Here is a 19,153-nt window from a genome sequence, read left to right on the forward strand (position 1 = left end):
ATAAATGAGGTTTTCTTTCCTATTTTAACAAAGAAGGAATCTTTTAAAAAATAATTTATATGTGGTTATATTTTTCCAGTATTTGAGCTGAATTGTATTTAAAAGTTTATATTCATCGCATTCACTTCATTATTTACTCAAAGTTTTTGCTATAAGCTTTATCTTGAATGTGTAAGACCATTCGCCGTGCATAGAAGTCCCTGTATTCCTCTGGTAATTCAGCCAGTGTTTTTAAAGCTCTGTCCAAAATTTGTGCAGCTCTTGATGCTGCTGTAGGATCTTTGTTTCCATAGGTATCTGTTTTATCATAGCATTCAGATGGAAGGTGCTTCCAAAAGATATTCACTCCCACTCCAAACTCTTCAGAAATTACGTTATGGAACCATAAAGCTGGAGAAAATTTAAGGGGAAAAAAAAGTTAAAAATAAAACCTAGAGTAAAAAAAAAAAAATAACCAAAATGTCAGTGAAATATCACAAATTGCATATAGCCAGTGTAAGAAATTCTTGTAACTAGATCCCTTCGTTAGCACACTCCCAGCTTTTAACAGAATCATTTTAACTTTTATGAATTGCCAACCAATTTAAAGTGTCAATAACACAACCCTACTTTAAAAACCTTTGGAAATAGCAATTTTCCCTTTTAACTTGAAAGACATAATAAAGTTATATTTGTTTTGTAGTTCTGTAATTTGGGGCTATGTTTTCTGTTACTTGTTTACACTTCCTGAGTCATACAACCACATTAAAAGTGTTTATTTTTTATACACAGAACATTTCAATCATTTGAGGAGTATCTCTGACTTTTCTGCCTCAGCACGGTACTTTTGTTCTCAAAGACTTCCTATTCAAGCTGCATTTGGTTTTCTAACTTGCTTAAATTTGCATTCATTGTAGCCTCCTTAGTTTTATACTTCTATTTGTAATGGAATTATAAATGTCATATTTCTTTCGGCTCCTGTACAATAAATATATAAAACTAAAGCAAATATTTTGGTGGTAGAGAAGATGAATAAACTTTATCATATGATATAGCTAATTAATTTTTCACTTCCTCTAGAACGTTTCTTTGTTTTCAATTGAGTCTGAATGTTTTCAAACTATAGGTGCTATAGGAATATGAAAGCAACATCACAATATAACCAAGATGAAATACTAGTCATGTAAATGGTGCACCTGGGTCGTTCAGTTGGGTTAAGCGTCTGGTCTGCCTTCGCCTCAAGTCATGATCTCAGGGTCTTGGGATGGAGTCTGCTTCTCCCTCCCCCTCTGCTCCTCCCCCACCCCTGCCACTACTCTCTCTCAAATAAATAAATAAAATCTTAAAAAAAAATACTAGTCACGTCAAAAAATGTTTAATCTTGTGAATGGGAGAAAGTAAGATTTACAAGATGCTAAATTTTAGAAACAAACTCATTCTAAGAGTGCTCTAGGAAAAACAAAAACTTAAAATATTTTGATTTGCAAAACTAGTTTCAAACATGGATTTAATCTTAACTACTCTTTCTTTCAGAATCTTTTTCCTTATTCAATATAACAGGAAAAAAGCTAACCATTCTGTTAAATTTAAATGCAAAGATGGGGATTTTGCTTTTATTTCAAAATATATGCAAATGTTAAGTATTTCTGGCTCTTTTTTTTTCCTTAAGTTGTATACAGAGTAAGAGAAAACTGCATAGCTCTTAACCATTCTCTAAAGATACAAAACCAAGAAATTTAAATAATAGCAATGGGTTTAAACACTAGTGTGCTGGTTGTTTACAAAGAACATAAGTTAATGTATCAAATTTTTATAGATAATCAGTTATGTTAAGGTCATTGTTATCAGGCCCCTTGGGGAATACAAAGATGGCCAAAACATGGTTCCTTATCCTCAAGCAATTTATATGTAGCCCCAAATGAGATCATATTTTTATTAATACTTTTTTATTTAATTCTGTCACTGAAAAAGAGGTTTTTTGTTTTTTTTTTAAAGATTTTATTTATTCATTTGAGAGAGAGAGAGAGCACAAGCAGGGGCAGGGGGCGGGGAGAGACAGAGGGGAGGGAGAACCAGAGTCCCCACTGAGCTGGGAGCCTGACAGATTCCAGGACTCTGAGATCATGACCTGAGCTGGAGGCAGACGCTTAACCATCTGAACCACCCAGGTGCCCCCAAAAAAGAGGTATTAATGATTAAAAATATATTAACTTAAACATGAGAAATACAACTATACAAACAGAATTTGTTAATGCACTCCTTTAATCTTAATTATGATTTTTATAATCTTAAGGTATTCACTTCTGAATGCTTACAGATGTTAATTATATCACTAATTACTAACAAATAATGCCCTATTTATTGTACAAAGAAATTAAGTGACACTAATTCAGACCATAGAAAATAATGCACACAAAAGACATCATAGGTGTTGAGATTATAACAATTTGATATTTAATAAAATCTTTAATCTGTTTTGGCTTTGAAATATATTTACCATTTCTTGGTAAATACTTAAGTGACATAGTTCTAAAATATGCAGTATTTTTTTTTTTTTTTAAGATTTACTTATTTATTTTAGAGAGACGGGAATGGGGGAGGGACAGAGAGAGAGGGAGAGAGTCTTAAGTAGACTCTGCATTGAGTGCGGAGCCTGACATGGGGCTCCATCTCACAACCCTGAGATCAGGACCTGAGCCAAACAGAGTTGGATGCTTAGCCCATGGTGCCACCTAGGTGTCCCAATATGCAAATATTTTAGAAATGATTAAAAAGAACCAGGTATAATCTTTTCCCAGATATAAAGTATCTTGTTTGATATCATTTAATAACTTAAAAAGAGTATAATGTTATATAGATTGCCTTTGAAAAGCAAGATCATTAATTTTATAAGAATTTGCTTAAGCATACTTTAAACACACATACACAGGTGTATATAAAAATCAACTTGTATAGGACAGAATACATATAACAAACATACATTTGTACTAAAAAAATCATATAATGGATGAGTGACAGAGTACAGATTTTATAAACAGGAAGTGAATGAGGTCTAGAAATCTTACCAGGAATGAATAATACATCTCCAGCTTTAAGGGAACATTCATACCTTCTAGCCTTGGAAAACAGTGGATATTTAGCTAAGTCTGGGTTATCTATATCCAGTACTTCTGATTTAGTACCTGAAAAGTTCCAAAAAAGGATAACATAGATTAAGCAAAGTTAGCATTTCTTAAAAGGTAATCACAAATATAAACTTGAAAACTTACTCTTTTCTGTACAATTATTTATTATATCCACACTGTAAGAACAATTACTCTTCTCCTGAAACCTAAGACAATTTTCAATGATCCACCCTTATGACTACTGACATCCATGTAATATAATTAAGAAAATCTGAAAATTTCATTGTTCATATAGCCTATCATTACCTACATACATGTGGAGAACACAAATACATCATAATTAGAAAGAGGCCCTAAGATGTTTTTCTATGAAAATAAAGAGGTTTCCCAAGAAGAGTAACTGAATAGACTAGACTTTTGAAATATAAACTTAAAAAAAAAAAGTACCTGATAAATATAAATACTGGGCATCTCGAGGACTGAATAGTACAACACGCTTTTTTCCTGTCACTTGTATTAAGAAGTTATCCATTACCTGAAAGCCAATAAGAACTTATGGATAAGCAATATCTAAAATTTAAATAAACAGAACCAATGGTATATTCCAAACAATTAAATGTAAATCCTATCCTTTAGTAAGACTTGACTCACATTATCTAAAACATTTATAGTAATAGTCTAACAATGTAAACATTTATATTGTAAATGAAACTTCCTTTATTAAAGATATTCCTGCAGCACTGCCTTAAAATGGGAAGGACTGGCAAGCCATTAAGAAATCTGAGAACTATTTGCCCTTGCCCCACCAGTATGACAGGGAGGGTAGTTAGACTTATTTGAGGCTCTCCTTGATTAGTACTTCCTTATCTGTCAAAGAATGCTATATGGCCAACATTAGGCAACAGATTGAAAGCACTTAGAAAAATTAAGTGCTGGGAAAACACAAGGTACTGCTGTAATCAACCATCACTAAACTCTTTTAATATATACGGCCAGCCATAATTTAGTTATAGGCATCTTGATTTCCAAATTCTTTCTACAGGATTGTAACCTGGCAAATTTTCTTGATGTACTTATTAATGGAGTAATCTTGACTATTTCTGCATACACAAGGGTACACTTTGCGGAAAATGTTAAAAGGCAGAGCTACATAATTCTCAGCCAAGGAATTAAAATATATACTAAGCAAGATATATTCATAATTATTTACATATCGTTTCTACCTAAGCATTTTTCCTTTCATTACTAACCCTTTTCTTATGTAAACCTTAACTATATAACAAGCATTCCTTTGACTTATTTTTAATGTAAGAAAAGCTGTTTGGAATTCTATTATAAATCTAGATAGTGATACTAGTTAAAATTTAAAATAGTCACATAATACAATTAAAAATATATTTGTCACCACATCATTTTTTCACATCATTTATGCAAAACTTTTAAAAAATATACTAAGAATTTATGTCTATCTCATTTAATTAGAGTTATGATGTTAAAATCCTCCCAAAGGGCCCTCAGCTGAATTATAACACACTTATAAAACTTAATATAGCTTGATTTAGAGCTTTTTAAAAAATTATCTTTAGAAACCTATTAGGTATTGCCTTAGCGTCCTAAATTTCTCCACCCAACACCAAACCATACACAATATTCTTAATGTGTTTAAAGTATTTATATGCATATATTTAAGCAAGTAAAATTGTAATACCATAGAGTAAATGATCAGGGACAATATTCTATACATCTTGGTGTTCAACAAATACAGTGGACATTTCACATTCTCAAGGGATGTATAATCTAAGACCTTCTGAAATCCCCAAATTCTTATAACTGGAAATGGCTCTCCACAAACTTCTGCCTTTCTCTTGAGTAACAGTTCCATCTAGTCATGTGTATCATTTCCACATCCTCATTGTCACAACCTTATTGCTTTTTCCACTTGTACAACTTTCCCCCTCATCTGGTGGCCATTTTTCACATATTAAAAACCACTTCATAAAACTTACACACACACACACACACACACACAATATAACGAATCAAGACCACCACCACAGAGAAATGCAAATGTAAGACACTAGGCTATAGCATTAGTTAAATAATTTATTCCCATATCACCAACTTGCAGAGCACCCTGTTTTCAAATCTCATGTTTCAGCAAATTATGTCTCCAAGATCTTTAGGGTAGTCTACAGAAAGCTGAAACTGTAAATGTTATGTCTATAAATGCTAAATATCTACTGTAGCTTCAGATTTCTCATTTATGTAGCATACATCATAGTGGGTCCAAAGTTGTAATCCTGGTGAGCTAATTCGAAAAACACTGGAAAAGAACTGCTCCTCTTTGAAAAATTTTGGAAACTTAATATCTCCTTCCAGTAAAGGAAACTGCTTTCTGATATCTGCAACATCCTGCATTGAGAGAAACATGGTAAGAATTTTAATAATGCAATATTTGTATAATGCTTGTTTTACCTCAGGCTGTCATCAGAGCCCATGATATTAAGGAGGAATGGGGTAAAACTGTTCATTGCTTTAAAATACTAAGTGATGATAGTCAACACATGAGCTTTCAAATGAAGGAATAACAGACTATGTAACAGACTGCAGATTCAACAATATCAGTACGGTTAAGCTTAATATGCTTCATTAACTGGTTCTTCCTATTTAGACAACAATCATACAACTGCCATCTACTCCAATAGTAGTATTTAAAATTTAGGAGTCAACAATTTGAACATTATTAACTATGTAAAACCTCTGGGTTTTACTGAGGGAAGAGACTAAAAGAAGTCAAAGAACTAAATGGGAACAGAAAAGGAAAAAACAGAATCTTACATGATCATTTTAGAGATCATTCCTTAACAATGCAGCCATATTAATTTGACTGAATACATGTCAAAGCTTGTATTAGTGAATTATTCAGTATTTTAATAATTATTTTAGATTATATTTTATCAGCTGAATGGCCATCTGTAAAATATAGTAGAAAGGATTTTTTAATTGTGTAGAGATTAGAGGAGTGACTTTAAACACGAAGATACTATGGTCCTACTTAAAAACTAATTAACTTTTAATAATTTTACTTTTTTTCTTTTAAAGATTCATTTATTTATTGTAGAGAGAGAGAGCACGTGCATGCAAGCAGGGGAGGGGCAGAGGGAGAGAGAGAAAATCCTCAAGCAGACTCCCTGCTTGAGTGCAGAGCCTGACTCTGGGCTTGATCCCAGGACCCTGAGATCATAACCTGAGCCGAGATCAAGAGTTGGCCACTTAGCCAACTGAGCCACCCAGGCACCCCTAATAATTTTACTTCTTATTCAAGGGCAGAAATCATTGAGAAAAGAATGGAAAAAAGATGAAACAGGTCATATGTCAGGCAATAAGTATAAAAACTACAGTGCCAGTTTAAATATATACATCCTTTAGGTTTTAAGCCTTTGTTCTACATTCAGAATTCTTACCTTTCTAGGGTCTTCCCCAAGTGACCGTAAGTAGTACTTCTCATCCTTAAACACCCCAAAGAAAAGTAACATAAATATTCATGTGAAAATAAAGATGGAAGGAAATGAGTTGTAAAATCTAACCCAGTTGTTTTTGAAACAGTTCTGTTTTCTTACCCTTTCTACTAATGCTCTCTGGTGGCCATATGAAGAAATGTCTTTATAGGCTACTTGTAATAATGACTGGATCCACAAAATATTATATAAATATGAAAGGCAACACATATCTACTCTATCTAAAACACAATGCTTAATTCAGACTTTAAGTTATTTAGACTCTTAACAATAAGACTTAAAAGAATTCTCATTTGTATAACACACATGATCTCAAGGTATTGTTGAGGCCAATAACAAACTTCTTAATATAATGCAAATGTAGAATAGGAGATAAATATGATAATTAAAATTTCAGTAATACATTTTTTAAAAATCTGGAACACTGCATTTTATCAAGTTAAGCCTACCACTGGTCATATAAGTTCTCAAGCCAAATCCTTTAAAGTCAGCTCATGTATGAATTAGAAATATGTCATTTCAAAAAAAAAAAGTCATTTTAGAGTAGTAAATTCATGTTGATACTTAAAAAAAAACTGCCAGTTACCCTTCACTGAGTAGCTGTAAGAGAGAACTGTTTGAATTATAAAACACTACTGCTGCCTGCATTTCCTCTAAGAATTAGGGAACTGAGATACTGGGTCAAGCACAAGGGCAATCCAACTCAGGAATTCTGCCTCTTTTATAACTACACTGACCATTATAACACAAAATTCAAAAATCCATGTTATTTACCTTAACAACGTATTATAAATCTATGACCAAAAATTTAACTCTACTCTCAGATCCAGTGTTTTTATATTTTTAAGTAATACCAGATAATTTCTATAAATTTATTATTGGCTAAATAGGTTTCAAAGTATGCTCTTCAAAATTCTGAGTTTTCTACCAGTTCCTATGTTCTAGGATTGGAAAAAAAATTCATGGGCAGACACAGAGGTGCACTATGCAGAACCCCTTTAAGAAAGAATTCATTGCTAGTTGCAGAGTGTGATTAACTTATGGCTGCCAGCCATTAATTCTTTCAGGTCTACCTCAGCCTTTCAAGGTCATGCTCTTCTTGGGGTAGCCCCAACCAATGACTGAGCAAGATGGTAAAAGGCTTAGACTTTGCCACCCACACAGGACTCCACTAACAGGCAGTCTTTGCTCAGGAGTTCCACAGTGAGCTGGCAGAGAGTCCATCAGATCTATGTCACTGTCTGATGGCTTCCGCCTACCCAATCCTTCTCTTTCTTTTCAGGGATATTACTCCCCAGTAAACCTATTTGCACTCCTAATTCCATCTTAGCACCTGCTTCCTCAAAGACTAAAATACTTTCCATAATTTTAAGATATAAATATACATGTATAGTCAGTTGCCCTTTGAAACTTTCCTGTCCAAGGGTAATGAGCAACACAGATGTAAATAGCCATGAAATGTCAAGTGAAATAAAAGAAACAGAGACAAGATAAAGGATTTACATCTAAAGATTATGGAAAGTATATAAATAAGATGAATATACACTGTTAGTTCAGGTATAGTTAATGAAATCAGTTTTAGTAGATAATCTTATCATACCACAGAATCACAGACCTGCAGAGTTTGGAGGGATCCTGGTGGTAATCTGGTGTGATCACTACCTGTTGAACAACTGTGAGCAGGCAGCACCTGTCACTACCAAACTGGCCACCAGCCCGGCTGGCTCAAATGCAGACAACAGCTTTATTCAAAGCTTAAAAAGCAGTTCATTTTCAAAATGTGCTTTTGAGATAACCGTGAATTTTTAAAAAATGTATTTATATATGAGTCTCAGTGCTTTATCTCAAGATCTCTAAATTGATTTAAAACTGGATTATAATGTAAATAAGAATTCTTCTGCATTTAATCCTGAACAAATGTTATAGCAAATACAACAGAAAACACATTGATAACAATAATAAAATATAGAAATAGTCTAACAGTCAATAAGATATGAAAATAAAGTTCTCCTTCAGCATTTGAACTGAATATCAGACCAAAGCATTTTCTTTTCTTTTCAAAAGAGAGTGAGCACAAGCAGGGGGAGCAGCAGAGGGAGAGGGAGAAGCAGGCTCCCCGCCGAGCAGGGAGCCAGATGCAGGGCTCGATCCCAGGACCCTGGGATCATGACCTGAGCCAAAGGCAGCTGCTTAACCGACTGAGCCACCCAGGCGCCCCAGACCAAAGCATTTTTAAAGAAAGTTATCATTAATCGCTAACATTTAGTAAATAGTTTCCACATGTCAGGCATTGTGCTAAGTACTCTACAGATTTTATTTAGTTAACTGTCACAAAAACCTTATCAGACAGGTACTATTATTGTTCCTATTTTATAGATGAGTAGACAGAGGTACAGAAAAATAATTTGGCCAAGGTCTGAGATCTAATAAATAGCAAAACTAGATCTACTGGCACACACAACCAAACCTTAAAAACAGCTATCAGAGAAGACTACAGCTCTTACATATCTAATATTCTTGTATAAGAAAATCCACCTAGTATGTACGTATTAATGCTTTCTAAAGAGAGTATGTTCAAAGCAGTTACCTCTGAAATAAAGAATTCTTCATGCTTTTCTTCAGCTGCTCTCTGAACCAACTTATCAAAAGGTAAAGTTCTGAAATAAAGACAAAAAAGCCTTGGACTCAATAAACCAACTAGTAATACCCTTATCACTATATATTGGCTTGTTGGAGTTGTATATGCTCTTCTGTTTTACAATAGCCATAATTTTATTATAATCTATTATGTGGAATTCTAAATTTTCAAAATTCATTTGGCAGTATGCTTATTTGACCTAGATTGTCTAAAATTATAATTTCAAAAATTAAAGACTTCTAAATCTATGGGACAGATGAATCCTTCTTATGTCAATACCCTCCTATTCCAAGTTACTGTTAGAAAAATGTGTCTGTGGTATCCGGTTACCTCTGGATATACACAAACTTTCAAATGTGCTACTTCAAGTGTCATGGCAAAACAAGTCTTGTGACTGAGGAATGGGACAAACTACTAAGTGCTACTTTGGAAGAGATAGTAGGTAAATGGTCCAGTAAGACCAAGTCCTTCACTCTCACTGATCTTCCTGCCTTCTGGCACTACCACAGAAAACAGAAGCCCACAACACTGCTCTCAATCTCCTTCACCACTCTGTCATTTTAAGGCTTCTGAGGAATACCTCAAGGAGAATTCAGGGAAGTGACCAAGTTTTATTCTTCTTCAATATTTCTGTTCAAATGGCTATCTCCTTCCCTGTGATAAACAGGGCTGAACATCACAGAAGCAGTTCGTTTCCTTTTATCTCACTATTGAGCCTGGAGGGCTACCATTTCTCTGGGTCCCATCCCGTCCCTTCACCATTCTAGAAGCAAAAGTACTGATCCCTACATGAAGATGATAACAGTAACATCAAGACAAAGAAGTCCTCAAAAGCATCTGGGTCAAAAGCCTCTCCACCCAACCCGCATTGCACTCAGCCTCCAAACCTCTGATTAAGAGTAGTAGTCTTTTTTCTCTTTTTTTCCTTTTAGCCTTTTCACTCTTACCACCAAATATCTTTCCACTTTAAACCTGTACTGAGGAAATGGGGAGAAAGGGTTAGCAAAAACCCTTTCTCCTTCTCTATAAGAAGATGACCTTGGGCTTACCTTTTCCTAGCAATGCTTTTGTAGAAAACCTACTGGGTTAAGATAAATGTGGAATGTCACCTGTGATATCAGTTAACATTGTTTATTGTAAGAAATGACCCCTGATTGATGAACTATGTCCGGACTGAAAGGCTGATGAGTGGATTATTAAGAAGCAAAAGATACGGCTTCCCTGTGTGTGGTATAACTCTTGTAATTGAGTTTGTCCCTTGGAGGAACCTAGAAGCTAAATTCATGGGCCATTTCATGTCACTGGTTTCTGTGGACTATGTGGCTTCCTTTAGCTAAGGGTGTTTCTGTACCCATCTTTATAGTCTTTCTTGTTCCCTTGCAATTAAGCTGTCACTTGGTGAACCAAAAAATGGCTCCTGGATTGGTACAAGGACTCCCACTGATACTATACTGCTAGAATGTGGTTTCCTGCCTTGTATCCTTTTGTAAAGCTAAGTGACTCTGATGACAAATTATGGACTAATAGGTCCTGTGGGCGCGAATGTCAATCTGAACTTGAGGACACTGCTGATGATTATGTATAAGAGTGAGCACTGCAAGAGAGAAGAAAGGAGTCTGCCATCTGCTCAGACCAATTTGCTACTACAGTTTCTAGTTAATTATATCAACAAATTTACTTGGCATCCTCCTATGCAATGTTTTCCATCTCTGACCTCACCATAGACCCTTCATTCCTACCAAAGCAACTTTGAAGAATTTAGGGAAAATATGGAAGCCCCTCAGGTACAGAGCTACCCCTGTAATTGGTGCAGTTGCCTAGGCTTATCTTTTTACTAGGGAAAACTCAGAAGTTTTTCAAGACCTTTATAAGAACAGGGCAAATAAAGTAACTCAAATCAGAGAAGCGGTGCTCTCAGCAATCTTTTTCCTTAGGTAGTGGTGCCTATCAGAGCTTCTGAGAGAGGGGGGAACAAGGTGTGAATTAGGAAGTTCCTTAGACTCAAGGTTTTCTTCTATCCCAAGCATGTTTCAAAAAGAAGGACATCTGCTATTTAAGTTTCATCCGTCTGGACTGGTAACAGACCAGTAAGGGAGGTAGTATCAAAGAGGGGTTAGGATCATGGGTTCTGTGGAGTCAGGCAAATTTGGATATAAATTTGGTTCCATTATTTCAAGGCACATGATCTTGGGTAAGTTACCTAATGTATTTAAGCCTCCATTTTCTCAATTGTATAATTATTGAAAACAAAACAAAACAAACTACCTCACAGGCTTTCTAAATTAAATCTAGGATGCATGGCACAGTACTTGATATATAGTAAGTGCTCAGTAAAGGAAAAATGGTGGGATTAACAATGATAATGTACCCTTCAGCAGCATGAAAGTGGTTACCAACATTAAGAAAGAGAAAAAAAAAATCTTCAATGTCCTGTTTCCCATTTGCAAAGGCTGCTTTGCAAAATCAAGATCAGGATTAATAAAAGTATAATAAATAGTAAGAGCAGGATGATAAAAGGAATGAGATGATGTGATAGACAGAAGCAGTTAAATAAAGCTATATTAAGAGTCAGACCAATTTATTTCTTTAAATCTATGACCAGAAGAATACCAACAGTATTCTGCCACCACACAGTACTCCTCTCACTCATAGTACCCTGATTCTGGAAGAACACTGAGAGCCACCAAGAAGAAAGAAGTAAAAGCTAAGACCTGGAAATGTATTGCTCTTCAAATATTTAATAAGCAGAAATGCAACCTTAAACTAAAGTGATGACAATGATATATGTGTGTAGGATTTCTTCCTTTCTAGACTCCTGACCTAGATGCCTCCCTTCTTTCCTACTCCCTGGTAACTGCCAAAAATGACTACATCTATTTTTTTCTTGCACTAAGAAAATAATCTTGCAACTCTTTAGCAGCTCTCGTGAAAGGCCTGGAGAAAGCTGGGATAGGAACTATTACATAATGTATGCGATTCAAAAACAAGTTTTGAGAAGTTTATGGAACACGACAAAACAGCAAAGCAATTCAAGATGAAGTTTCAATACCCATTTGTTATGGCTTTGGACTCTCTGGAAAATAAACATCATTAACTGCCAGCTTAAAAACGTTCATCATTCCAGCACTTTCTTCCACCTTTTTGATTTAATAAAAAATGAAAAGTTCTTACACTTAGAAAAACTTGTGGCAATTAAATTCAATTCACGGCCTATTAAAAATCAAAACTATAATGATGAATATTCAAAGAATCAAAAACTGAGAAATCCTTTGGCAAGCTGCTATATGAGCTTGGAAAACTCTAATGAGAAAGGAAGGGCTCTGGACATTAGAAGCTCTGTTTAACTCATCTCTAAACTCTGGAAGGAACAGTGAGAACCATCTTTCTTTAAAAATCAGTCTTTTGTAAACTACATGGTTTTTTAATAGACTCAGTTTGCTGGAAACTGCACGTGCAGAATATAAGTGTCTTTTAACATTTTTAATGAAACATGGGAATAAATAACATATTACATCTATAAGATTACAACATTTAAAACTTTCAAGTTCAGACACTCAACAGCTTTTAACTATCTTACTTACTTTTAAGATATCCTAAAGCATAAAATGACAACCACAAGGGAAATTAAAAGTATTTAAGGGTATTTTGTCAAAAGAGAAAATTTAGTATGATTTTTTTAAAGCTATCCAAGTTGATGAAAAACTATACCAAACATAGCAACTACCTGTCCTTTATTTCTGGAGAGAGCAGAAAAAGAAAACATGGGCTTACGCTTCTGTCAGAATAATTACAAACTATACCAAACATAGCAACTACCTGTCCTTTATTTCTGGAGAGAGCAGAAAAAGAAAACATGGGCTTACGCTTCTGTCAGAATAATTACAAATTAGAAAATCTTCTAAAAATAAGAGCATTAAAATCAAAATAGGTTATGAAGGAAAACTTTAGAATTCATTACCCTAGATAACAATTACTAATGCGGATCAATTAATTAATGGAGCACTGAATGAGTATAGCACACCCAATGTAAGGGTACTCTAACTCCAGTTACAGAAATCCAGTTCCTTCCATAGCTCCAGAAGGTATCAGCCATATACCCTATTTGAAAAAAATGGTGTTTGAAAATGTTTTTATATAACCGTGTAAACTCAGAATTCTTGTCTTTTAAAAGCTATTCTTTAAATATCAAAGTAGCCAAAAGATGAAATGCCATATGGTCTTTGTATAATAATACAAAAATATTTTCAAGGCTTAAGATAAGTTATTTGTAGTCCCAGAGTAAACCTCAGAAGAAAATACCTATATACAAAGTTCTTACTAATGAAGTCCATCTGGGCAACTGCAGCAACATGAATCTTTACTTCTTTTCTCCCTCCAACTTGGCTCAGGTAATCCACTGTCCATTTGCTTGTACATGCCCCCAAATCAATTCCTTCCAACACTAGGGGTTTTCTCTGTAAGTGGGGAAAAATATACAACAAAAAATTAGGGAAGATGAACAACATATCTGGAGTTACATTTGGCAATAGAAGGACAAAAACAATTAAGAAATGATTCTTGATCCTAAGATGCTCAAACTCAAACCTTTAACAATTCATGCTACAAAGCAGGAAGAGCATCACTGTAATATACTTAGAACAAAATTTTAACATTAGGAAAATAAGCCAAATGAAACAGCAGTACCATTACTAGCTGAGAACAAGAAATCTGAACATTATTTAAAGCATTTTCAGGGTGCCTGGGTGGCTCAGCTGGCTGAGCATCCGACTCGTGATTTCAGCTCAGGTCATGATGGGTCATGGGATTGAGTCCCACATCTGGGCTCCAGCACTCAGCAGGAAGTCTGCTCAAGATTCTCTCTCTCCCTTTGCCCTCCTCACCCTCACAACTTGCGCTCTCTCTCAAATAAATAAATAAATCTTTTTAAAAAGGCATTTTCACAAGTGTTATGACAAAAATATAAATGATTAAAATTTGTATTTTATAGTCAAATATTGTTCGTAACTTTTTATTTTGATACTATTTCAAACTTGTGGAAAAGTTGCAAGAACAAAGAACTCCCATATACCCTTTACTCTGATTCACCAACTGTTAATTTAACATTTGCCCCATTAACTTTATCATTCATTCTCACTCTATGTTGTGTATAGAGAGGACCATATTATTAAAAATAATTAAATTTTTTCTTAACTACTTCAAGGTATTGCTGACATCATACTTCTTTATCTCCAAAAACTGGAGTATATTTCCTGAGAACAAAGACATTTTCTTACATAGTCACAGAATAATTATCAAAATTACATTTAACACTGATATAATACTACGACTTCACAGTCCATATCCAAATTTTGCTAACTGTCTTAATAATATCCCTTATAATTGTTTTTTGTTTTGTTTTGTTTTCCCATTTCTGAGATGCCACACTGCATTTAGTTGCCATGTCTCTTAATCTGGAACAGTTCCTCAGCCTTTTTCTTCCATGATCTTGACGTTTTTGAAAAGTACAGGCCAGTTATTTTGTAGGAAGCCTTTCAATTTCAGTTTATCTAATGTTTCTTTATGATTAGATTCAGGTTATGCATTTTTAGAAGGAATGTACCAAAGAAGCAATGTTGTGTCCTTCTCAGTGCAACACATCAGGTAGCACATGATATTTTGCCCTATTACTTGTGATGTTAATTTTGATCAACTGGTAATTCCTGCCTGAGTTAAGTATTGCTATGATGAACACAAAAATTATGACTTTTAAAAACTCCATCATCTTCTACATTAGTTGGCTTTCTGATGTTAAAATGAGCTAATTTATTTATTTATCTCCATTAATTTTATTCACTTGGTTATAATCTACTGATATAATTTTGATGTTCAAATTATCTTAGATTTGGCCAGTAGGATCCAAATCAAGCTGGCTCTTGTGACTTTTTACCTGAACACTTCCTTACTTCATAGTAAAGAAGACACAATCCAGAATCCTTTTATACTCTTTCCATCCCAGCCCTACAGTCATTTCTTCAAGCAGCTCTGGTTTCTTTTAAAGGGTATGTTACTTAGAAACCATGATCTGGGCGTTAGGTGTGTTCATTGTTATTGGGGTATCATTACTTCTAGGCCTTCTTAGTGGACAGAGCTAGGAAATATGTGGAAGTCTGTGTATACTCATTCCCCCTTTTCCCAAATATGCATGTGTGCGCATGCACACACACCCCCACCCCACATAGGTATATACCATATCTATTTATCTCTCTTCAAGCATATGTATATACTATACACATACACACACACACACATACACGCACTTAATGGATGTATCTATGAACGAACCATAATACCTCTAATACTGATACCTCAATTCTGATCTTATACCACAAGACTCATTTTAATTTTTGTTTATATATTTGTAACTCCTTTCTCCTAACAATGAGAAACCTCGTTCCTATTATCCTCAATGTTTAATCAATTGCATAAATTCAAAGTAAGTACTTTCACAATTGCTAAGTCACATCACTATAAAAAAGCAAGTCTATTACCTAGAGTTCAGTATTTGTTTACAGTTTTTTTTTGTCTTTAGACTGAGGATATACAATATGTACTGTGTTCAAAAGTGACTTGGGTTACTTATTTTCCTCCCCCTTATTATTTTTTTAGATTTTATATTTGAGTTTTGGGTTTTTTAATCATCCTCATCCTTGTTAATTTTATTATTACTATTACTTTAGAATGTAAAACATTAATGTGATCCCCAAAGTCAAAACTATACAAAAAGGTCACCCCAGCCACATTCTTTCACCTCATCTCACTCATCCCCTATAGCTAACCAGTCTCATTTCTGGCTTATCATTCCTTTTTTCCACCCCCCGCCCCCCAAAGAGACCAAAAACATATATACTTCTTTATTTCCCCTTCTTTTTTTCACAAAAAGGTGGCACGTATGTATTTTCTTTTGTAATTTGATTTTTTTAAATCTAAAAACATATCCTGGAAATCACTTCTATCAATTCAGGTTATCTCCCTCATTTTTTTTTTTTTTTTTAGATTTTATTTATTAATTTGACAGAGAGAGACATAACGAGAGAGGGAACACAAGCAGGGGGAGTGGGAGAGGGAGAAGCAGGCTTCCCACGGAGCAGGGAAGCCTGATGCGGGGCTCGATCCCAGGACTCTGGGATCATGACCTGAGCGGAAGGCAGACGCTTAAGGATTGAGCCACCCAGGCGCCCCTCCCTCATTCTTTTTGTTTTTTGTTTTTTTTTTTTTAAGATTTTATTTATTTATTTGACAGAGAAAGACATAGTGAGAGAAGGAACACAAGCAGGAGGAGTGGGAGAGGGAGAAGCAGGCTTCCCGCGGAGCAGGGAGCCCGATGCGGGGCTCCATCCCAGGACTCTGAGATCATGACCTGAAGGCAGATGCTTAACGAATGAGCCACCCAGGCGCCCCTCCCTCATTCTTTTTTACAGCTTTGTACACCACAGTGTAAATGAGCAATTTAATCAATCACTCTCCTGTCCATGGTTTTGGGTTTTTTTTTTTTTTTCTTTTAGGTTATTTGCACTAATCCTCAAAGTAAACTCCTAGAAGTGGGACTGCTGGATCATAAAGTAAACATATACACAGTTTTGTTAGATATGCCAAATTCCCCCCCACAAGGGTTGTACCACTTGGCATAAAGTGTGAGAGTGCCAGTTCCTTCACAGCCTCACCAAGAGTAGTATTTTTAAAAATCAGCCTTCTGATTTTTTGCCAATGATAGATAAGAAATGGAATATCAGTATGGCTTGAGGTTCTCTTATGAGTAATGTTGAACACCTTTTCATGTTTAGAGGTCATTTTATCTTTTTTTTTTTGTCAACTGCTCACATTTTATCAGACTTTTGGCCTTTCACACCCCAACCCCTTTAATTTTTAAAAGTTCTTAAATACATGGGCTTCTGTGGCCCTTTTATGAAACATGTTGCCAATATTTTTTTCCCAGCTTGTATTTTATGTATTCAAATTTTAATTTTTAACTACACCTGAATTTTCAGTCATAGTTAGAAAGCCCTTCCACAGACCTACATCATAGAGGAATTGACCTATGTTTTCTTCTAGTACTGTGTAGTTTCACTTTATATTTGCATCTCTGATCCATTTAGAGACTACTCTTGTGTATGGTGTCAGATATAAATCTAATTTTATCATTTTTTAAATGACTATCCAATTGCCCCAGCACCATTTAAAGTTCCTTTGCCCCAGTGATTCTTAACATACCGTGTTTATCACATACTAAATCTCCATATAAATGGAAATTTACTTCTGAATATATGTAGATCTCCAGACTTTCCGTTCTATTTCTCTGGTCTATCTATTCATGCACCTATATCACACTGTTAACTATTAAAACATGTTAAAAATATGAAGCCTATGCCCCCTCGTAGATTTTCTTTAGTGTTTCCAACGAAAGATCTTGTTCTTCAATTTCATTAATTTCTAATTTTATTACATTGTGACCAGAGTGTTGTTTGCAATTTTCCAGTTTATGAAACTTAGTGATGCTTTCTCTGTGACATATTATATATCTTGCCTGGGGAGATTATATTACAAAATACCCTCTGCCATGCATCTTACAAAGCATTTCCACATACAACATTGGATCTCCACAGTGGTGCTCTGCAAACATCTTTTATGAACACATACTGAGGTGGGGGTGGGGAGTGCAACAACGAACCATCCAGCACTAGACTCACAAATAAATGAAGGCTTAGATCCTCTCTGCAGGTTGCTAACTCCCAAAAGAAAAAACTTCATTCCTGCTTCTTTAATACCGAGAACTATAGCTCTATGACCACCTTGTAAATATCAATTGAAATTGCGGGGAGAGAGGAGTTCAACCAGAAGCATACTAACTATAACCTTGTCCGTTATTTTTTTCTTGAAATATCTGCTGGGCTCTTAGTCTCAGTTTCTCTGAAGTATGGCTTCCCTTACAAAGCACTGCAAGTAAAAATACTTCTCTTTAATATTTTCCTCTTGAGTTTTTCTCTTAAAGAACTAAGGTTCGGATTACACATGTAAGAGCTTCCAACATCTGAATCAGAACCCAGGTTAGTTAGAATCCAAGACTGGTGGAAGTTTCCTGAGGGATTCCCATCGCTTCCCCTTTGGCTCAGTGCAGTGAAAAATTGCTCTTCTGAATCCAGTAACTCGAGTACACTAACAGGCACCTTTCGGGCCACCAGCGGGGCGGTGAAACCTCCTCTAAACTTTAGGAAACCCGATGCAAGATGGGGTGGCAGTGGGAAATCTCCCTTTGTTGCCACAGTAACGGAAGGAGACAGCGTAAGAGAGTCCCAGAAAGGCCACTCTTCGCAGCGAGCAGTGCTGACTAGGGAAGCCGTTTCTCGCACTCAGCTCTCCGCTATCATCCTGCTCCCCAGAAACGTGGAACCATTCTCCCTGGAAAACTTAACAGAGGATCCATTCGACATCCCCCACGCGCCCTCTCCCCTAGCCACAGAGCCAGCCAATCAACCATCTTCAGCCGCCCGCTGCCTCCTCCCCATAACCTGGGTTTCGGGAAACCAGTTCGGAGCCGCCCAAGTGGTAGGGAGGCCCTCACCTGCGGGTAGAGGTGCTGCAGGAACCGTTCCTGCGAAACGCCCTCAAGCCGAGGTACCGAGAGACTCTCCCAGGCCATGGTTGCTCACGCCCGTCCTCTTCCAAGTGCTGGAAACCGTGGCCTGACACGTCCCTCAGCATGCCATCCGCCCGGAAACACAAGCCGGAGAGAAAAGGTCCGCGGGACCCACGGACTCGCAAGCGCGGCTGGTCGGGGAGCTGGGCCCGGGGCTAAAAGGCCTCTACGTGAGTTGCGTGCTGGAGAGCCGGAATGGGGCCGACTCACCAGAGGTGGCAGC

General features: G+C 35.9%; 1 protein-coding gene across 2 annotated transcripts; it reads right to left on the minus strand.

Annotated features, from left to right (window-relative positions):
- Positions 1-51: 51 nt before the first annotated feature.
- Positions 52-18,992, minus strand: TYW5 (tRNA-yW synthesizing protein 5). 2 transcript variants are annotated; one of them, XM_027589450.1, is made up of 8 exons: positions 18,856-18,992; positions 13,560-13,714; positions 9,210-9,279; positions 6,569-6,613; positions 5,379-5,516; positions 3,552-3,639; positions 3,045-3,161; positions 52-390 (listed from the first exon to the last, which is right to left on the minus strand). In XM_027589450.1, the coding sequence occupies exons 1-8, from the start codon at positions 18,931-18,933 to the stop codon at positions 134-136; spliced, it is 948 nt and encodes a 315-aa protein (XP_027445251.1). In that variant the 5' UTR covers positions 18,934-18,992; the 3' UTR covers positions 52-133. The 2 variants fall into 2 exon arrangements, with proteins under 2 accessions (XP_027445251.1, XP_027445252.1); XM_027589451.1 differs by lacking the exon at positions 6,569-6,613 and having other exon boundaries at positions 18,856-18,988.
- Positions 18,993-19,153: the final 161 nt, after the last annotated feature.

The sequence above is a fragment of the Zalophus californianus genome, chromosome 3 (assembly GCF_009762305.2).
Source record: "Zalophus californianus isolate mZalCal1 chromosome 3, mZalCal1.pri.v2, whole genome shotgun sequence".
In the NCBI taxonomy this organism is placed as follows: domain Eukaryota; kingdom Metazoa; phylum Chordata; class Mammalia; order Carnivora; family Otariidae; genus Zalophus; species Zalophus californianus.